We start from the raw sequence: 23,187 nt of genomic DNA on the forward strand, positions 1-23,187 counted from the left end.
TAAATGGTGCTTTGAAATAGCACCATTTCAATTTCTTTTGTTAGAAATTCAAGTAGATTTGTCATCACACATGCTTTCACTATGGCATAAAAGTTACTATTATGACTATTAAATAAGTTTCTTAATGTATCTCTGGGACCACATGCATTAGATTAACAGAACAGCAGGCTGCAAAGTAAAAACAAAGACTTTTTACTATGTTTCGCATATTAATGGGCTCATATTGCATCTTAATATGTACTAATATATTGATTATATAATAATGTATTTTAATGGACTAACACATAGAGATTAGCACCAAACAGGTTTTTTTTACCCTGCTATTGGGTATGTATAATTCATGTTATTTTTAGACAAAAATGATATTCAACAACAAATAATTGAGAGAAAATATTTAACTTATTTACGTATTATTATTAATCATTTACCATTCTAGGAGGTCCAGCTCAAAATTAAATTCATCTCCCTTCACTCTCCCCAGCCCACTCCGTAGCCACTCTTCTCAAATCTTAGTAAATAGTGCCACCATTTATTTGATGGCCCAGCCTAGAAACCTGAAAGTCATTCTTGCTCCCCTTTATCCATCACATACAATCCATCATCAAAATCCGTCAAGTCTTCTCCAAAATCTCCCTATCTCCCTCTTAAATCTAACTATCTACCCATTATCTCTACCCTACTTTTCTTCTTTTTTTTTTTGAGAGGGAATCTTGCTCTGTCATCCAGGCTACAGTGCAGTGGCGTGATCTCAGCTCACTGCAACCTCTACCTCCTGGGAGGTAGCTGGTAGCTGGGATTACAGGTGTGCGCCACTGGGCCCAGCTAATTTTTGTATTTTCAGTAGAGACAGGGTTTCGCCATGTTGGCCAGGCTGGTCTGAGACTCCCGATCTGAGGTGATCCACTGCCTCCGCCTCCCAAAGTGCTGGGATTACAGGTGTGAGCCACCGTGTCTGGCCTCTACCTTACGTTTAATCACCATAATCTCTCACCCGATTCCCTGCAATAGCTTCCTAAATAATCACTTTACTTCCAATCCCACCCTCCTAAAGTCAATTCTTCCACCAGAGTTCTTTCTAAAATGCAAATCTGTTCTAGTCATTGCCCCTGCTAAAAAGCACTTAATTAGCTCTCCATATTGATCTGAAGATCAACTACCTAACATGTCCCATAAGAGAGCTGATCTGGCTTCTTGCTTACCTCTATGGCCTCAGAATTTAACCCCTATCTGCTCCACAGTATAAAATGTAGGCACACTGAACTTTGCTCAAATATGAATTCTCTCTTATCTCATTTTCACATATGCTATTATCTTCTCACCCATACACTGTCATTCAACACTGCATCAAACCCTTACACAATTGCACCAACTATATCGCATTCTTTTACTACTCTCAGCTTTTCTTCCCTGGTTAATTCCTCCTTCCTTAAGCCTCAGCTTAAATATAACTTCCTCCAAAAGGCTTTCCCTACACTACCCCCATCACTACACTATTCGCACATACACACAGTTAAGGCTGGTATTGTTTAATGTATTTCCAGACTACCCCATATTTGCCTGTTTGGACAGTAAGCTCTAGGAGAAAGGTAAACATGTCTGTTTTGTTCACTGTTTTATCACCAGAGCCCAACCAGTATCTAGCACATCTAGACATCCAGTAAGTTTTGCTGCTTGGGTAAAATAGTTGAGAACAATCTCAAATGATGGCTAAAGTCATAATGAGCCTCTAGTTAGTTTGGAAGCTCACATATCCACATATCCTTAGGGGAATGAGCTTGTTTTATGGGCAAAGAGCTCTCCTCCGCTTTTCTTCTCTGAAATACTTTCATGCCTCAATAAGAAACAGAACCCTCTAGACCAAAAATCATCCAAACCAACATGGTCGGGGCAGAAGGCCAAATGAGAAAGGCACAGGGCAAAAGGTGCCTGCTACTTGACCTTGAACCTAGGGTGGTTTCATATTACAAATGAAAGGAACCCAAAACCTGACCAATATGGCCAAAGGAAATGGCCATGGGCAAAAAAAAGACTCCTGTAGATCTCAGAATCTGTAAGTTTGTCAAAATTGCCAAGAATATCTATACTCCTGCAAGTCAAAAATTTCCCAGAATGCAATACCTCAATGAGGGGGCAGGGAGACGGAAGGTAGTGAAGTCAAGTCCTTGGTAAGAAAATGAAAGTACTCTCCAACTTAGATATCCCTGGGCTAAAGGGTAGATGGAAATGGGGTATAGGAAGGTAAAAAAAAAAAACAAGGGCTCTATCTAATAAGACAGACAAGTAGTAAAATACAATTAAACAAGACCATCTATGGTACACTGCCAAGCAGCAGAGGAACATCACTTAGATGATAATCCATTACATCTTGAAAAATCAATATAACCCAATGCTTACCTGTTTAAAAAAAAAAAAAGCTCATTAAGAAACTAAATGACCCTGAAAATTTACTATAACAAACTATGCAACTCAAAGCAATCCTACGGCCAGGCGCAGTGGCTCACGCCAGTAATCCCAGCACTTTGGGAGGCCGAGGCAGGTGGATTACTTGAGGTCAGGAGTTGGAGACCAGCCTGACCAACATGGTGAAACCTCAACTCTATTAAAAATACAAAAATTAGCCAGGTGTGGTGGCACGCACCTGTAATCCCAGCTACTCGGGAGGCTGAGGCAGGAGAATTGCTTGAACCCAGGAGGTGGAGGTTGCAGTGAGCCAAGATCACACCACTGCACTCCAGCCTGGGTGACAGAGCGAGACTCCATCTCAAAAATAACTAAAAATAAAAATTAAAATTAAAAAATAAAAGCAATCCTAACTCTCCCCTAATAAGACAGAAGGAAATCTAAAAGAATCTCATCTGGGGATGAGAGGAGATCTACCGCTCTCTATCAAAACAAGATATTCATCCATACTTGGAGAAAGTTGAATAATCAATATAGATAAAAATGAATGCATATAAACATACACCCTATACACTTAGAAATCCAAGGGAAATTTCCCTCTATTTTTCCTCTCTCAGCTCCTGCTGTGTTACTGGTATTTCATTCTTCAAGAAAGCTCTTTTCATATCTTTCAGTTTTTTTAAAAAAAGAGATTTGAATGACATAGGTGGGTGGGAAGAAGTATACCAAAGGAAGCCGAACTCAGTTTCTCTAAAAATCTTAACTTAATAAAATTATTTCATCTCTTCTTTCATAAACTCTCAGGTTCTCTTTTTTTTTTTTTTTTCCTGCGGCAGGGTCTCGGATGCAGTGAGACAATCATGGCTCACTGAAGCCTTGAATTCCTAGACTCAAACAATCCTCCCACCTCAACCTCCCAAGTAGCTGGGACTACAGGCATGCACCACCATGCCTGGTTAATTTTTTGGAGACACAGAGTCTCGCTATATTGCCTAGGCTGGACTTGAACTTCTGGTCTCAAGTGACTCTCCCACGCTGGCCTCCCAAAGCACTGGGATTACAGGCATGTGCCACTGCGCCCTGCCTCTCAGGTTCCATACTAAGTAAAATAAATGTTGTTATGAAAAACCTGGCACTTTATTATTTAATTAAAAAACGGTTTCTTAAAATGTCTTCTATTTAACTGTCACTAATAGCAAGAAACAGAACACCTTTTAAAACTGAAAAAAGGTACCCATTATGGCTAACAAGTCTTTGCAATATATTAACATAATTCAATCTTTGAGCACTGTTCATTCTTTTTATGAAAATAAGAACATGTCTTCAATGACATTAATCAGTGGCTAAACATAATCTGATTCAGCAGTTCCCATTTAACTGAGCACTAGTCAACTTTCATGTGGGTAGTTTGTACTGCAATAAAGTCATTTGGGTAACGTATATGCTCATTATTTTTATTCCATTCCAATTCCCACTTCTCTAGTCATGACAACATGCCCTTTCTAAAACACACTTTAAAACTTAATTTTCTATTATTGATTGTGTGTGGCAGGGGAATTTTCCCTTTACCTTTCTGAGTTCTTAGCTGGGACTGCTGTAACAAGGCAGACCAACAAGAGAAAAACAGTTTATTAACACGTATACCTCATGTATACACAGAAGATTATCCAGGAGAAATAAGAACTCTCCAAGAGGGGGCCTAAAACTCCAGCTTACATAGCAACTTCAACTCGACAGGATGGGAAGGAAGGTTACCACAAAAAGCATGGTAAATAAGAGAAACGATTGTTTTGCAGATTTATGTTGGTATCTCTGTTGATAGGAGTCTCTTGCAATTTGGTCATCCTTCTCTTCCCCAGAAAGGGAGACACTCTTACAAATAGAGATTTCCTTTCTAGGTACACATTTCTCTTACAAAAAGGTAACTTGTGCTGTTTTCAGAGATGATCCTGTATCTGCTGGTTCTCAAAATAATCTGCTCAAAATAATCCTTATGCCAAAGTGGCATATTTAGGGTGGATTTTGTGGTCTCCTATAATCACAAAACCCTCTCACTACCAGCATCTTAAGAGCACTTTGAGAAACACAAAAACAATACCATACTGTGCCACATTTTGAGTTAGGCTGGGGAGCCAACTTCATTTCTATTCAAAAATGCAAGAGGTGGTGGAAAAAAAGGAAGACTAGGAGGGAGAGAGAGAAGGAGAGAAGAACCTAAAATGTTCTTTAAATCCAATTCAGTTGGGAAGGGAAACAGGAGTGGTACTACATGTATGAAACAAAAATTTAAGGACTGTCCTCTGCTCTATATCTACTTAATTTTATATTTAAACAAATCTGCAATTCTGTTATATTCAAGGAATCTTCAAAAAGTTCACAGAATATGCATTATTATGAAAAAACTATGCAAGAACTTCAAATTTTTTTGTATGAAAATCAACTCTTACTAACTTGTCATAACATACCAGAACAGAATCTAGGTCCTAAGAGGGATAAGACAGCAGTCTGAAAGGGCCCCTATCAGAGCAACATGAATTATGCTAAAATTGAAGCAAGAACAAATATCAAATTTATGGTAAAGCTTGTGTGGAAGAAAAGTAAAATCACTGGTGAGTTGTGAAAAGTTTGTGAGGAAAATGCCTCAAAGATATCAACAGTTTACAAATAGATAACTCTTTTTAAGAAGGCATGAGACAATGTTCAAGATGCCCACAGTGGCAGACCATCCACATCAATTTGTGAGGAAAAAATTCATCTTGTTCATGCCCTAATTGAAGATGATTGATAGTTAACAGCATGAACAATAGCCAATGCCACAATTCTTTTATAATTGGTTCAGTTTACACAATTCTGACTGAAAAATTAAAGCTGAGCAAACTTTCCATCCAATGAGTGCCAAAACCATTGCATCCAGATCTGCTGCAGACAAGAACAGAGCTTTCAATGGAAATTTTAAGTAAGTGGGATCAAGATCCTGAAGCATTTCTTTGAAGAACTGTAACAGGAGATGAAACATGGCTTTACCAGTATGATCCTGATGATAAAGCACAACCACAATGGCTACCAAGAGAGAGAAGTGGTCCAGTCAAAGCACAAGCAGACTGGTCAAGACTAAAGGTTGCAATTTTTTGGGACGCTCAAGGCTGCTGGTTGACTTTCTGGAGCGCCAAAGAACCATCATGAAAAGTTAGCCAAAGCTTTAGCAGAAAAAGGCCCAAAGTTTCATCAGAGACTCCTCATCCAAAGTTTCATCAGAGACTCCTCATACACTACGTAAATGCCCCTACTTATTCCACTCATCAAACAAGGGCAATTTTGAGAGTTTCAATGGGAAATTATTAGGCATCCACCTTATAGACCTGATTTGGCTCCTTCTTACTCCTTTATGTTTCCTAATTGATATAGATTGGATATCTGTCCCCTCCAAATCTCATGTTGAAATTTATTCTCCAACATTAGAGGTGGGGCCAAATGGAAGGTGTTTGGGTCATGGGGGCAGATCCCTCATGAATGGCTTGGTACATCCCCACAGTAACGAGTAAGTTCTCGCTCTATCAGTTCATCAAAAGCTGGCTGTTTAAAAGAATGTGGCACTTTCTCTCTTTCTCACTCCCTCTCTCGTTATGTGATACGCCAGCTCTCCTTCCCCTTCTGCTATAATTGGAAGTTACCTGAAGCCCTCACCAGAAGCAGATGCTAGTGCCATGGTTCTTGCACACCCTGCAGAACTGTGAGCCAAATAAATTACCCAGCCTCAGGTATTCTTTTATGGCAACCCAAACAGACTAACACATCAATCTTTAAAAATCTGTAGATGGCACCCATTTTTCTTCAGTTACCACTATAAAAAACACTGCATTTGCATAGTTAAATTCCCAGGACCCTCAATTATTTAGGGATGGACTAAATGACTGGTATCACTGCTGACAAAAGAAGTACCTTAAATTTGACGGGGCTTACGTTGAGAAAAAAAGTTATTTTTATTTCTATCTTAATTAATTCCATTTTTCCACAAACTTTTTGAAGTCCCCTCATATTAACTTAAGAAAACGCAACCCCAGATGTTTTATATAAACGGCAAAAGAGACAAAAGATTTGTCTTCCCCAGAAACAAAATAAATTTAGTCATTTAAATATCTATTCATAAAAAAATTGTTTCTCTTTCAGAAACACTGGAATAATTTTACATAATTCTGATCTACCATGTGGAGAACCACTCAGTAACATTCATTTTTATTTTACTGTATTTCAAAATACTGAGTAAATGTTTGAATTTCTAAAATCTTAAAGACATTGTGCTACTCTTCATGGTGGGTAACAAGAGAAAATAAAACTGTCATTTTCTATACTGGAAAAAATAAAACCTTCTATAACAAAAACAAAAGGAAAGCAGTGGGAACCAAGTTCTATGGCGCCATCTTTTGGACTGTACAAATTCTTAACAAAATTCTTTCTTACATTATTGTAGAAAAAAATTTATTGACCAGAATCAAGCAAGTACTATTCCTATGCCTTTTAAGCCCTGTTAGCTCCATGTTATTCTCACACTTCTGTACTAGGGTATGTTAAATAAAAAGAAGCCATTGAACTGAGACTGTCTCTCTGCACTTTTGAGTTCCTTCATAATAAACTGCAACCTTAGTATGGAAATAAACAGAAACCTAATTTAAGAGTATAGTTTTGTAACAAACAGCCAAGTTTCAGCCAATCATAGGCAGCCAACTGATCAGACCATACCCATAAAGAGTGAACATCTTATCACACCATGCCCAAATAAGGCAAATGCCTTGCGGTAGCCAATCAGATAATTTCTCTAATTTGCTTCCACATTCAAGCTCACTGCTCATGCTGCAAGGTAGAGCTCTCTCAACCTCTTGCTGGTTCTGCATGCTGCCAGATTCATGAATTGTTCTTTGCTCAGATAAAGTGTTAAATTTGTACGAAGTTTTTCTTTTAACAGATTAAAAATGTATATATACTAAGCCTACACTAAGCAATTATGTGTAATACTAAAATTCTACTAAAAATTCTGAAAATAAGGGCTTTTTGAATAACAAACTGTAGTCTGAACACCTTATGAAAATTGTTCCTAAAGTGAACTCCCCTCCCCCTAGAATCATCATTATCTGAGAACTTGTTAGAAATCCAAATTCTTGGGCCACATTCCAGACTAAACTAGAGATGGGGCAGGGAAAGAATGGTTTTTTTTTGTTTTTTTTTAAAGATGGAGTCTTGCTCTGTCGCCCAGGCTGAAGTGCAATGGCACAATCTTGGCTCACTGCAACCTCCACCTCCTGGGTTCAAGCAATTTTCCTGCCTCAGCCTCTGGAGTAGCTGGGATTACAGGCCCCCCGCCACCACACCCAGTTAATTTTGTATTTTTAATAGAGATGGGATTTCACCACGTTGGCCAGGCTGGTCTTGAACTCCTGGCCTCAAGTGATCCGCCCGCCTAGGCCTCCCAAAGTACTAGGATTACAGGCAAGAGCTGCCATGCCCGGCCTAGAATCTGCTTTTTAACAAGCCCTCCAGGTTATTCTGATACAAACTAAAATGTGAAAAACAGTCTTTGGGAGATTTAGAAAAAAGTCACAAGAGACACAACCACACACAAGAACCTGTAGAGCAACAGCTTTTAACCTTACCTTCACATTGGTAACACCAGGGAGCTTTAAAAATGCCTAGGTCTCATAGCACCACTGCACTCCAGCCTGGACGACAGAGCGAGACTCCATCTCAAAAAAAAAAAAAAAAAAAGCCTAGGTCTCACTCCACTATCCACTATCCAATTTAATGATTATGGGAGATAAGGAAAGCCTAGGCACTGGAATTTTAAAAAGACTCCCAAATGATTCTAAAGTGCAAACAAGGTTGAGCGCCAATGATCTAGAGGATTACCTTTTCAGAAGTTAGAGTTCATAAAACATCTTACATTAAGAAATGCTGGTGTCTTAAGTTTTCTGTTGCTGTAACTGAATATCTGAGACTGGGTAATTTATAAAGAAAAGGAATCTATGTCTTACAGCTCTTCTGGAGATTGGGAAATCCAAGGTTGAAGGGCCGTATCTGTTGAGGGCCTTCTTGCTGGTGGGGACTCTCTGCAGAGCCCAGCAGCAGGGCAAGGCATCATCTGGTGAGGGGGCAAAAGAATGCCAAACTGGCTTTTAAAACAGACCCATTCCTATGGTAATTAAACCATTCTTCCTGTGATAACCTATTAATCCATGAATGGATCAAACTACTCTACCCTCATGACCCCATCACCTCTTGAAGGCCTCACTTCTTAATACTGTTACATTCAGGATTAAGTTTCAACATGAGTTTCGGTGGGGACAAACATTCAAACTGTAGCATTCCATCCCTGACCTCCCAAACTCATATCCTTCTCACATACAAATACATTCACTCCAGCTCCATATTCTCAAAGTATTAACTTGTTTCAGCACCAACTCAAAATTCCAAAGTCCAGAGTCCCATCTGTGAAGCGTGTGAAATCAAAACAAGTTATCTACTTCCAAGATACAGTGGTAGGACAGGTATGGGGTATACGTTCCTATAAAAAGGAAAGTAGATGTTCCTCTTCTACTAAAGAGGAACCTCTCTTCCTCTTCTACTAAAGAGGAACCTCTCTTCCTCTTCTACTAAAGTAGAGGTTCCTCCCTGTCTAATTAGGAATAAATAGTAAATTCTCTTAGAAGCAAAATTTATTCAAAGACCTGTGCTAACATTCTCAGATATCTGCTAGCCTTAATAAAGAAATCAATGTACTTTGTGTTCTTAGCTCCCACATTTAGCCTAAATATTTGCCCTGGCATGCTTATACTGGTCCAAGCAAGCTTTAGGTCATAGCCTGTTCCTCTTCCTTATTTGGAGGTGTTTTTACCTTTCTCAGCATTCCACAAGTTACTTCCTCCTTCCTTTGTTCTCCTCTGCCTTTGCCTCTTTTAGAAAGTTCTAAGTTGCAATCCAATTGGGACAAATACAGAATGTGAGGTCCCGTTCCAGCCAATGGAAACAGGACACAGCAGTAGGGTGAACGCTTCAGGTTATAAATGACCCTGTCTCCTTTGTTCACTGTACTCTTGTAGCAAAACTGCCGGCAAGTGTACTCTTTCTGCAGAAAGTAAAAATGGCCTTGCTGAGAAAATTAAGTTTATGTTCAAGTGCTATTTTTTTGCGGCACCGGGGAACAAGGATTTCTAACATTTCCATTCTAAAAGGCAGAAATAGGCCAAAAGAAAGGAGTAACAGGCCTCAATTAAGTCTAAACCCTGGGAAAGAAGACATTAACTCTTAAAGCTAGAGAGTAATCTCCATTCCATGTCTGAATCTTGTGCACACTGGGATGGGGTTGGGGAGGCGGGCCCTCACAGTATCAACCCCACTCCTAGAGCTTTCTGGGCTCAACCAGTTAAGAGTAGGTAGCTAGGCAGACATGAGCAGGGCAGAGAGCTCCCCCACACCCAGAATGTCAGGTGACCATCAAGTCATGGTAAGGTGGTTGTTAAACTAGATCCCTAAAATAATTGGTCGCAGGTGGCCGCAGGGAAAGACATTCTCCCAGTAGGTAGAAAACACCTGAAGCTGGTGATCAGCAGCTTCCCATTAAGATCTCAGGAGCTGGGCGAGTGGGCCCAAGCATGTGCATTTAGATGCAAAATTGCAGAGTTTAACTGGTATATAACCTTTCTCTAAAAATGTTCAACTTAGCAAGGGGGAAATGCCTCAAATGAGCATGCATACAACTTGAGTAAACACACTGAGCATATGGCCCCTCGAGTGCTGGCTGGCCACTGCACATGCAGACAGCCCACCCCAAGGAAAAATCAAGGGAGAAGAAACTCAAACCCTGGAACCATGCCAATGTATAAAACCCCAAGTCAAGGGCCAAACAGAACACTTGAATCTCTCAAGTTGCTTGCTTGGTCCTCTTCCAAGAATACTTTACTTCCTATTGTTCCTGCTCTAAAACTTTTTAATAAACTCTCACTCCCGCTCAAAAACTTGCCTTGGTCTCTCACTCTGCCTTATGCCCCTTGGACAAATTCTTTCCTTCATGGAGGCAAGAATCAAGTTGCTTCAGACCTGTATGGATCCACCACTGCTAACAAGCCCACACTTCAGTTCTCTCCAGTTGAAGTCGCAAACTGGTGCCATGCTGCCAGTGGGTCAACAGTTCTAGAATCTCAAGGGCAGCTCTAGCTCTGACCTCACAATTCCACTTGGCATTCTCCAGAATGGGCTCTCTCTGGTGGCTCCACCCCTGCAACAAGTCTCTGCCTGGACACCAGACTGTCTAATATATCCTTTGAAATCTAGGTAGAGGCTCACATGCCTTCCTAGCTCTGCTTTCTGACAGCCTGCAGAATTAGCACCACATGGATGCCACCAAAGCTTATGGCTTATATCTTCTGGAGCTGCAGGTCAAGTTGCACCTGGGGCACTTGAGCCATAGTGGGGACAGCTGAGGAGCACTGTGCTGGAATTCTGGGAGCAGAGGCCCAAAGCAGCCCCGGGCGGTAAGCTTAGAGGGGGAGGCCCAAGTCCATCACCCAAAACCATTTGTGCTAGAGCTCTGAGCCTGTGATGAGAAAGAGAGGTTCAAAGATCTCGGAAATGCCTTGAGGGTCTTTCTCCCATTGTCTTGATATTCCCTTCTATTAAGTATTACTCTCCTTAGCAAAAATTGCTGCGCCACACCTTGGTTTCCTCTCCCAAAAAGTTTTTTCACTCTTTACATGGCCAGGCTGAGTTTTCCAAATCTTTCTGCTTCTTTCCCTTTTGATTATAAATTTCATCTTCAGTCACTTTTTTCCCTCTCACAGCTTTATGTAAGCTATTAAAAGTAGCCATGCAGCAGCCTGAATGCTTTGCGGATTAGACAGATCTTCTTCCAGGCATTCTAATTCACGGCTCTAAAATCCCGAATTCCATAAAGCCCTCAGACTTGGACACATCCAGCCAGATTCTTTGTCACTTTATTACAAGGATGCTCTTTACTCCAATATCTTGTTCCTCATTTTCATCTGGGTCCTCATCAAAATGGCCATTACTGTCCATATTTCTATTAGCATTCTGCCCATGGCCACTTAAGTAATCTCTAAGAAGTTCCACATTTTCCTCAGCCTTGTCTTCTTCTGACCCCTCACCAGAATCACCCTTAACGCTCCATTCACAGCAATACAGGTTTTTTTCTATCCTGCTCCTCCAAACTCTTTCAAGTGTCTATCCATTACCCAATTCCAAAGCCACTTCCACAATTTCAGGTATTTGTTATTAGCAACACTTCTCAGTATCAATTTTCTGTCTCAGTCCATTTTGTGCTACTGTTAACAGGATACACAGACTAGGTAACTTATACAACAAAGTTTAAAAACGGGTTTATTTAGGTGATGGTTCTACAAACTGGAAAGTTCAAGATTGAGAGGCTGCATCTGGCAGCTTCTAGTGAGAGCCTTATGTTACATGAAAACATGGCAGAGAAACAGAAGAGGTACCAGGCACATGTAAAAAGCCCAAAACATAGGAAGCAACCTCATTTTACAACAACCTGCTCTCGCAGAAACTAACCATTCCCATAAGAACCCAGTCTTGCAAGAAAGATACTAATCCATCTTAACAACATAATCAGCTCTTAAAGGCACCACCTCCCAACACGACCACATTGGGAAACAAGCCTCAATATGGGTTTTGGTGGGGACAACCCATACTCAAATCACAGAAGTTTGTAAATCAGACATGGAAAGCGTGGCCTTCCAAACCAAGATAAATACAAAACCCCACTACTAAAAAAAAGAGACTGTTCACTTCCAGCCTGTTGTTTACTCTTTCAAAGGCTATACAAGGTGTTTATTATTTAGGGTATAATTGTTTAAAAATTTCTCTATAACTGTATATTCCTAGTTGTTACAGGAAGGCCAAAAAAAAAAAAAAAGGTAGGATAATCCTTGCCCTTTCCAGACCATCTAATACAATTGGGAAGATGAGATATAAAGTTAACAATAAAGTACAAACACCAAATTTAGAGTACAGACTGAAAGCACTGACTCAATGGAAGAAGAAATCACATCTAATTGTAGTGTAAGTTGAGCATCCTGAATCCAAAACTCTGAAATCTGAAACGCTCCAATGAGCATTTCCTTTGAGTATCATGTTGGTGCTCCAAATATTTCAGATTTTGGAACATTTCAGATTTCAGATTTTTAGATTTAAGTTATTAGATATGAGTTCTAAATTTCTCTTCAAAGAATCAATGTCAGTATGTTCAATTCTTTGCCTTCTACTTTTAAACATAACTTCCTCATAAAGCAACCTTTTTCGATTACCTGCTCCACCCTGACTCATTCCAATTTACTGCTCTGCCATAACCATTTTTTCTGTCAAACCACTCACCCCATCACTCTCTTTAAATTAGCCAATCAGAATTAGTTTAGCCTGTGCGGTCTAACCCTAGCCAATAGGGGAATGACATAGCAGCAGGGGCCATGTGCATCAGGAATAAGAACTCCTTCCCCTCCTTTGTCCAGGTGTATGCTCACCACTGCTCCATCTGTAAGGGCACACCCTTCTATAGAAGTACATTTCCTTGCTGAGAATTAAAAATAAAATGTTATATTCGAGTGCTATTTCTTTTGCAGCACTGAAACTTTATTTATAACATATTGTAAATATTCCAAAATCCAAAACACTCCTCGTCCTAAGCATTTCAGACAAGAGATGCTCAATCCATAATATTTATGACTATTAAAAAAGAGAGTAGAACTTCAGTCTTTAAGGATGCATGTGGTTGGGCATACCTGATGGAAGGAAAGACAATATTTTTAAGGGAGCTGATAAAATATAGTATAAAATAAACATTCTCAGGGGTTCCTCATCTGAACCACAAATCACTGCAAATGACGTAATTATATTCTCAATTCTCCCAAGGATGGTACATAACTAGTACCATTCAAGAAGCAAAGGACAGAAATAGGAGCTAATTTATTATATTCAAGGGATGGCTTAGAGCCCTAGTTCTCAAATTAACATGACTCAGAATTACTTGGAGAGCTTGGCTTGTTCAAACAGACTGCTAGGCCTCAGCCTAGAGACTGATTCTCTAGGCAAACCCAAGAACATTTTAGGGCACTAAGACTTAATCCTCTGGTGGAATTCTGGTTAAGAAAGGCTGATATAAAGTATATCTTTATTTGAAAGTTATTTATGTTCTTTAAATACTGAAAACAGAGACCAGTATGAAGAATCAGCAGCATCTTTACTTCATCTATTCAAGACAACATTATCTTGATCTGTTTCACTGCAGTCTTTTCTTTTGAAATAAATATTCTTGGTTGTTACATATGAGGAATATATAGAAACACTATACCAACCTATATAAGCCCCAGTACTGAAGAACATGGCCAGTGCATTCAGACATGCTGTGCTAGAGCAATATAATTCTCACGCTTCTGTAAAAAAATGGAAGTTCTGCCCACTTATAGCACCAAAGGGCAGTTTACCAATCCTTTCATATCAGGAGTCTTGAGTTATAACTTTAAGCGATCTTTTGGTCAACTAGACCAAATAGTTATTGAAATATTCTCAATAATATGTCAGCAATATATTTACCATTTCTGATAATATTTTTATTTTATATTTATACTAAATAACAACTTAGCTGGGGAGAAAACTCTTGGATCCTAACTACTTCACAACTTCTCAACCCATTGACTTCTGTCACATTGTGTAACAGAGAAATCTGAAGAAATCTGTATATAACCTATATCACTAATCACCCCATTTACCTTGATTCGTTGGCCTGACTACTCACAGTTAACTTTTTTTTCTTAAGGCTTATAATTTTAAAAAATTTACCTGAGCTTTTATCTAGGTATGGGTCTCTTTTCACTTATCTGAAATTTCATGTTTCCTTTAATTATACATATCTGAGTTTGGGAGTTTTTGTCTTTACTTAAAGTCTTATCTCATTATATCTGATCATCATTTCTGTTCCAAGTGTTTGATTTACTTTCAGTGGAGTATTTATCACTCCTTTGTTGGGTTCCCAGTAACTTTCTTTCATAGTCATTACCTCAAAACATTCATTTTCATCACTTATATATATATTTTTTAATGCTTTGTGAGAGTTTCTCAAGTTTGTTCTCTATCTGTAATATTAAATTCATCTCTTTACTTCACTATCTGTAATATTAAATTCGTCTCTTTCTAATCTACCGCCATTAAAATAAAATGTCAGTTTTGCTACTGTGTATTAGTTCCCAGTCATCCTCCCTGTTTTCTGTTTCCCTTTAGCCCTTTCATCTGAGTTTGCTCTCTCCTTATGGGATTTCTTTCCTGTTTTAATGGGGTCACATTTATTTTTACTTGCTGTTGGGTATGCCCATTGTTTTTGTCTTTATTTTTTCCTGGTTTCTTTCACATTCACAGTGCGGCTCTTCCTTCAATGCTTCAGATTCTTTCCCTTCCTCTTACTCTGCAGTATTTTTTTCAGAGAGCTTTCATTTTCCCCACGTTAAAGCACAACCAACCCACGCTCAGTTTCTGCCAAGCAGAGGTACAGATCACCCTTGCTAGTAGAATCCCTTCCCAAAATGATGTGCAAGATTTAAGCAATTCCTGGTCCTTATTTAGGGTGGTTCTACTAGAACAAAGGGGGAACTTCCTATATTTCAAATAGTTAAGTTCCTTAAAACATTGAACAGGTGGAATTTCAAAATTTCCACCTTTTGGCCTCATACTACCTACCTACCTAGGCTCTACCTACCTGGGCCCTACCTACCTGTGTCCTACCTATTGTCACGGCTCAGGATATGCTACCCCAAACTACAGCCACTTGGAGGCCACTGTGACTGCCCCCCCCCCCCTTTCTGTGGGACAGCTGGCCGTAAAGAAGTTCTCTAACCTACCTCTTCTGAAAGTATGTCTTTTTTGTTTTGTTTTGTTTTTTGAGACAGAGTCTCACTCTGTCACCCAGGCTGGAGTGCAGTGGCATGATCTCAGCTCACTACAACCTCCCGGGTTCAAGCAATTCTCGTGCCTCAGCCTCCCCAGTCGCTGGGATTACTGGTGCACAGCATCACACCCAACTGATTTTTGTAGTTTTAGTAGAGATGGGGTTTTGCCATGTTGCCCCAGCTGGTCTCGAACTCCTGGCCTCAAGCGATTCACCCACCTCAGCCTCCCAAAGTGCTAGGATTACAGGCATGAGCCACGACACCCAGACATGAAAGTCATTAAACCCTCATGTGACAATGGCCCCATCCTATACCTGGAAGAAAGGAATGTTACACAGAGAGGCCAAGAAGAATCTCAACAAACAAGCCTACCTAAGTTCCCCCATTTATTACTACTGAATAATACCATTTTTGTCCAATCATACTTCTATATGACTGTCCATTGTTCACTGAACTTACACACAAAAACAGTTCTTCCTGGATCTGTGGGTCTTTGGGTCTTCTTTTCTGAAGGCTCCCATGTCATGTAAAACTTTGATTAAACAAATTTTTTATGCTTCTCTATTGCTAATCTGTCTTTTGTTATATGGATATTGGCCATGACCCCTGCAATCGGTGAGGAAAAGACATTACTTTTTCTCTCCTCCACTACCTTTCTAGGCTCAGTTCAATTCACCATCTTCTCCATGCAGCCCTTTCCTGCCACGAAGACCAATTCTGACCCCTCACTTCTTTAAAGGATAATCTTTGTCAGTACCATACAATTTACCAATTGTTTTGTAATTATTTCATGTTTTCTCTAACTCCAGGTCAAGTTAATCAATGCCAGTAACATTTTAGACTTCTCTGTAATAGCACAGTGGCAGAATATTTGTCAACTGACAGAAATGCAGTTATAGAGAACTTCATAAAGAATCCAAACACTTCCACTAAGGTGAAATTTTGAGTAATAGGTACAATTTAGGCAACCAAATCTCTAATACTGAATTAAAAAAAAAAACAAAAAAACTCAACATTCTAGTTTCTCTTCTGAAGCTCCTGAAAAGAATCAGTTTATTTTTAAGTAGAAAAAAGGCTCTATATGTTAAAAGATAAAAACACAATCAGTTTCCATTGCTTAAAAAAACTGCTAATTCAAAAAGTTAAAATAGCATATAACGTGTGTGTGTGTGTGTGTGTGTGTGTGTGTGTGTGTGTGTATGTGTACATATACACATTTTTTTTTGTTTTTGAGACAGTCTCACTTTGTCACCCAGGCTGGAATGCAGTGGTGCAATCTCAGCTCATTGCAAGCTCCACCTCCTGGGTTCAAGCGATTATCGTGCCTCAACCTCCTGAGTAGCTGAGATCACAGGTGTGCGCCACCATGCTCAGCTAATTTTTGTATTTTTAATAGAGGCAGGGTTTCGCCATGTAGGCCAGGCTGGTCTCAAACTCCTGACCTCAAGTGATCTGCCCACCTTGGCCTCCCAAACTGCTGGGATTACAGACATGAGGCACCATGCCCGGCCATATAACATAACTAAGAACATAAAATATTCTTTTGGGCTGGGATAGTCTAAAAGTGCTGTAAGCAAATATTATACCTCAAATCTGTCAGGATCCAAAATCCACACAATTATGTTTCAATGAGTTCTATTATATTACATTCATCAGCTCACTTCTGTTGAATAATTATTAACTTATTTTTAATACAACTCACTCATACAATGATCAGAGTAAAAAGTCTACTTACTCCACCCATTGTAATTCCATGAATAAGTGCAACATAAGGTTTCTGGCAAGAACCTGAAAGAAGCAGAGCTGTAATTTTAGTTACAGTGTTTAAAATACATTCCCTTTTTCTAAAAAAAAACTACATTATATATACTCAAGATTTTCCCTAGGAAATTTTAGCAAGAAACACCAAAGACGACTAAATGTATGGCTTATAAAATACACATTTTTAAATGTCAATCCAACACAATCCTATCTATTCATTATCATTTAACAACTTAACCTTCGATTTTAAACAAAAGCCAGGGCCCAGTGTAGTGGCTGACACCTGTAATCTAACCTCTTTGGGAGGCCAAGGTGGGAGGATTGCTTGAGGTCAGCAGTATGAGACCAGCCTGAGCAATACAGCAAAACCCCTTCTCTTAAAAAAAATATAGCCAGGCGTGCTGGCAGGCACCTGTGCTCCCAGCTGCTCAGAAAGCTGAGGTGGGAGGAACACTTGATCACTTAAGCATAGGAGGTTGAGGCTGCAGTGAGCTGTGATCATGCCACTGCACTCCAGCCTGGGCAACAGACCAAGACCCTATCTTTTTTTTTTTTTTAAAAAAAAAAGGAAGAGCTATGCCACATTATGGTTGGGAACACTCAATATCAAAGATGTCAATTCCCTCCAAATTAACCCATAATTCATTCTAAGTCTAATCATAATCTCAGTAGAAACTTTTGTGAAACCAGATAAAACAATTCTAAAATTCATCTGGAAGATCCAAAGTCCAACAGCAGCCAAGACAAAAGACATGTAGAAAAAGCATCTTAAAGAATTTGGAAACAAAGTAATGATGCATAAACACTATGATCTATCCATTCTACATATTATTTCTGGAGAAACTTTTGCACATGGGAAATAAGGGACCACATACTAGTACAACTATCTATGTTAGTAACTACTGGAAGCTAAAATATCCATTAATGTAAAACAGATAATTAATGTGGGATATAATCATAATATTGGATACCACAGAACAGTTACATTCCATGTTGTTAAAACAATTTATGGAATGGTTACGCAGTAAGATAGTATTTATGTAAATTTCTAAACACAAAGTAAAAATCTTTTAGTTCAAACCTAAAATAAAAGCTAAAAAACAAAAGGAATTGGAAAGCTTAAAAAGCAGTGGCCTCTATTTGTCTACTTTGCTGTGTAAAATATGATACAATGCTCTGCATTTCTATTTTGTCTTTAAACTTACACCGCAACAGGTGCGGTGGCTCACGCCTGTAATCCCAGCACTTTGGGAGGCCGGGGCAGGTGGATCACCTAGGGTCAGGAGTTCGAGAGCAGCCTGGCCAACATGGTGAAATCTGTCTCTACTTAAAATACAAAAATTAGCGGGGTGTGGTGGTGCATGCCTGTAATCCCAGCTATTCAGGTGGCTGAGGCAGGAGAATCACTTGAACCTGGGAGACAGAGGTTGCAGTGAGCCAAGATCGCACCACTGTACTCCAGCCTGGGTGACAGGGCAAGACTCTGTCTTAAAAGATAAATAAATAATAAATAATAAAATAAAAATAAACTTATGTTTTACTATTTTAAATACTTTAATGTTAAATCATTATACAGCTTCTTTTTTCATCACTTAGTAATTATTTTCATCAATTCATGTTTTTAGAAAAACATATATATCCCTATGTGTTTAATCTACTAGATATTAATTCATGTTTTTATGCCAATATATAAATGTTTATTTGTCTAAAAGGCACGTGACAAAAACTGAATTTATTTTTCCAACTATATGTCAAAATACTTTAATATCATGTATTCAATCAACGTCTAACTTAAAATCTTTTAGTTCATAAATATTTAGTAAAAATGTCAAATATAGTCTAGGAGAATAGACTAAAAATTAATGACAATGGTTGTTTTTGAGGGATAAATGGTTGCTTCTGGGGAAAGTAATGGCACTAAGGAAAGCAAAAAAATGGACTGAAATGTAACTTCCAAACTTGCAGTATTATATTTCTTTTGGAGAAATTTTAAATCATCAAGCAAAAACAAAATATTGACGTCTGTTAATTCTGGGCTGGAGGGTAAACAAGTACTTATTATGTTATTTCCTGTATCTTAACTTCGCATGCTTGATAAGTACTGCTTCACCTCCAATGAAACCTAGAACCTTGAATATAAACAAATTTTTATTCCTAAGTTAAGAATTAGGAAATGATACTATACTTCATTTTATAGAGAAAACTGGAACCCAAGTTTTTTCCCCCAAGAAAGCTACCACATGATCAGAAATCCATATTTTCATATTGATTTATTTTTGAGATGGAGTCTCGCTTTGTTGCCCAGGCTGGAGTGCAGTGGTGCAATCTCGAATCACTGCAACCTCCACCTCCCAGGTTCAAGCTGATTCTCCTGCCTCAGCCTCCCGAGTAGCTGGGATTACAGGCACGTGCCACCGCACCCAGCTGATTTTTGTATTTTTAGTAGAGACGGGGTTTCACCATGTTGGCCAGGCTGGTCTCAAACTCCTGACCTCAGGTGATCCACCCACCTCAGCCTCCTAAATTGCTGGGATTACAGGCATGAGCCACCATGCCTGGCCTCATATTGATTTTATAACAAATAGCAGTTAAGTATAGCCTACTAATATTAAAGGGTAACTGTTCTGAAATAAGCACTTAAAATAGTTTCATCAACTTTAAGTAAGGATGCCTACTGATTACATTTTTAACAAAGTACATACTGTCCACCTCATTTCTCTATTCCATTTCCAAAGCTCTGAGCAGAATACACATACCAACAGCATTGTTCAGCATATATTCTTCTCTGAAGAAAACTGGAGCTATCTTCTGTTTTGCCTTTTCAGCTTCCGAGATCACTAGGAAGGAAAGATTACAAATCAAAAAAAAAAAAAGATTTAATAGTCAACATTGTCAACTAGATCAAAAGTATCATGATAATTAAATACTGGGGGGAAGGGAGTACTCTAAAATGACTTGTTAAAGTTTTGAAGTTGCCCCTGCCACAGACATTATATTATAGTCACAGATCCATAGTCCAATGTCAAAGCTTCAAGGCAAAAATTCCTATTCTTCTTACAAAATGTTAGATTAGAAATTATAGGCTGGGCATGGTGGCTCAAACCTGTAATCGCAGCACTTCGAGAAACCAGGTGGGAGGATTCCTTGAGGCCAGGAGTTTGACACCAGCCTGGTGAGACTCTGTCTCAACAAAAAATGTTTAATTAGCTGGCTGCAGTGCCAGGTGCCTGTAGTTCCAGCTGCTCAGGAGGCTGACCCGGGAGGATCACTTGAGCCCAAGATATTGAGGCTACAGTGAGCCATGATCACACCACTGTACTCTGGCCTGGAGAGAAGAGTGACACCCTGTCTCCTTAAAAAAAATAATAATATATTGCAACAAGCTACATTTTCTTTTGATTATTTTCTCTAGCACTTAAATTAACATTTGCTAGACATACATTTCCTTTGGTAATATATCTTAATACAAAATGTATTATACGTGTGTGTATAGTGCTACAACATATCCCGTGTCCTTAAATATTTCTGCCACATTCATTTCCCCCATAAAACATTTATTAAGCACCTACTACAGACCAAGTAATGTTTTAGGTGTTGCAGATAATAAAGACAGCAACACAAGATGGCTGTCCTGGAGTTTAGACTGATACTAAAACATATTCTTTGTCCTATAAGGATGGGGGTGCTGTGAGAATGGGAGCAGGAGATGTGTAATTAATTAAAAGAAGGCTTCCTAGAAGAGGTAACCCTAAGCCAAGTTGGAAAAGGTAAATAGGAATTTCCTAGAAAATGACAGGAAGAAAAATTCTGAGTAGGGGAAGCAGTACCCTACAAAGCCTCAAAGTCAAAAAAGAAGAGTAAAATCAAGAATCAAACAGTTTTAAAAGACTAAAGGGCAAAGGGAAAAGGTGAGGCTAGACAGGTAAATAATATACTGACATTCTTATTTATTAACATCAGTAGAAATGTAAATTCTCAAAGACATTGCTACAGCATACCACTGCCTGGCTTAAAAAACAAATGCTCAGTAAATATCTACTGAAAAGTGAACACTATCAAATGGTTTCACTTCTATTGCAATCTTCTATTACCCAGAGTTCACATCTCCTACCATATTCCTCCTCCAGTCAATCTCAAGACTGCTATCAAAGTTTCCTCTTCTATATACTGCAACTCATTTGCCTTTCCTGTCTTTAAGTCCTATGAGATTTATCTATTAAAACACAAACTAAACATTTCATAGATATGTTTCCTCTTTTATGGGAAAGTATTACATACAAAATGTTGTCTATCAATTTTTACACTAACTCTAGAATTCTCTTGTTTGTTTTTTGTTTGTTTTGAGACAGAATCTCGCTTTGTTGCCCAGGCTGGAGTACAGTGGCACAATCTTGGCTCACTGCAACCTCCACCTCCCAGGTTGAAGTGATTCTCCTGCCTCAGCCTCCCAAGTAGTTGGGATTACAGGCATGTGCCACCATGCCCGGCTAATTTTTGTATTTTTAGTAGAGACGGGGTTTCACCATATTGGCCAGGCTGGTCTCAAATTCCCAACCTCAGGTGATCTCCCGGCTTGGGCCTCCTAACTCTAGAATTCTGATATCTCTTCCTTCAAAATGGTCCATATGTTGACTTCTTTTCCTGGTTTTTTGGGGTGTTTGTTTGTTTTTGAAACGGAGTCTTGCCCTGTCACCAGGCTGGAGTGCAGTGGCATGGTCTCGGCTCACTGCAACCTCCACCTCCCAGGTTCAAGCAATTCTCCTGCCTCAGCCTCCCGAGTAGCTAGGACTATAGGCGCATGCCGCCACGCCCGGGTAATTTTTCTTTTTTGTATTTTAGTAGAGACGGGGTTTCACCACGTTGCCCAGGCTGGTCTCAAACTCCTGAGCTCAGGCAATCCTCCCACCTCGGCCTCCCAAAGTGCTAAGATTACAGGCGTGAGCCACCGCACCCAGCCCTTTTACTGGTTTTTAAAAGAAAGATCTGACACCTACTTTTATCATTCTGAGGTTTCACTTATACCTAAACAAACAAACAAACAAAAAATGACTACCTTTGTTTACCATCTCTTATTCAGCTTTTATCACTGCTTACCAATTCTAAAAGGAAAGGAATATAAGTTTTATTGCCTTTGGAATGAAGCTCTTTTACCTCAAAAACCTTCTCAAATTTCCTTCAAATCTTTTTCTGATCTAATTTTTATTCTAATCAATTAGTTCCATCTAAATTAAAATTAAATGTCCTTCACAATCATTTTTTGAAAATTTTCTGAGTGTCCACTTATTGTCTTGGACTATAATCTTTCAAGAAACTACATTTCCTGGACTTGAATCCACTGCTTTTATGTGTAAACTACAATAATTCTACAACTTGTAACTGTTATTTCCAAACATCAATATAAAATTAGGCCTATGTGCAGAAATAGCTTAGTCAGAAAAAGCTAATAAACTCAATACATAAAGCTCTGCCCATCTGTAAACTGACAAGATCACAGGCCAGACAAAAGGCTAATTCAAGGCTGAAAAACAGTATTTAAAAAATATGCATGTTGTTGGGAGGCCGAGGCAGGCGGATCGCCTGAGGTCAGGAGTTCAAGACCAGCCTGGCCAACATGGTGAAACCCCGTCTCTACTAAAAATACAAAAATTAGCAGGCCATGTTGGCAGGCACCTGTAATCTCAGCTACTCGGGAAGCTGAGGCAGGAGAATTGTTTGAACCTGGGAGGTGGAGGTTGCAGCTAGCAGAGATCGCGTGACTGCACTCCAGCCTGGGCAACAAGAGTGAAACTCCGTCTCAAAAAAATAAACAAACAAATAAATAAATAAAATAATTAAAAAATGCATGTTGTAGGCAAAACAACAGATTCAAAAACAATTCAGTTAACAGATCAGTTTAAGCAATCAAAGTTTTCATTAAACTGCAATTTTAAAATTCATTAGTAAGTATTTGAAATTATGTCCTGAATCCAGCTTTTTTCCTGTTCCTAAGGTAATGGTTTACATAAGTTTGGTGAACAAGCCCAAAGATTGTTGTCTTAATACAACAAACAAACAAACATATAAAATTAAAACG

At 39.0% G+C, this 23,187-nt stretch overlaps 1 protein-coding gene across 14 annotated transcripts in view; it reads right to left on the minus strand.

The window, feature by feature from the left end:
* HIBCH (3-hydroxyisobutyryl-CoA hydrolase) overlaps positions 1 to 23,187 on the minus strand; it is a 136,061-nt gene that overhangs the window by 86,540 nt on the left and 26,334 nt on the right. For all 14 annotated transcript variants that reach the window (XR_008522600.1, XR_008522601.2, XR_010135870.1 and 11 more), the window contains 2 exon segments: positions 19,871 to 19,951; positions 17,089 to 17,141 (listed from right to left, as the gene is read on the minus strand). Coding sequence is in view for 7 of the 14 variants with exons in the window: in XM_054548780.2 (XP_054404755.1) it covers positions 17,089 to 17,141; positions 19,871 to 19,951 (134 nt within the window). In the remaining 7 variants the exon portion in view is untranslated.

The sequence above is a fragment of the Pongo abelii genome, chromosome 11 (genome assembly GCF_028885655.2).
Source record: "Pongo abelii isolate AG06213 chromosome 11, NHGRI_mPonAbe1-v2.0_pri, whole genome shotgun sequence".
NCBI classification, from domain to species: domain Eukaryota; kingdom Metazoa; phylum Chordata; class Mammalia; order Primates; family Hominidae; genus Pongo; species Pongo abelii.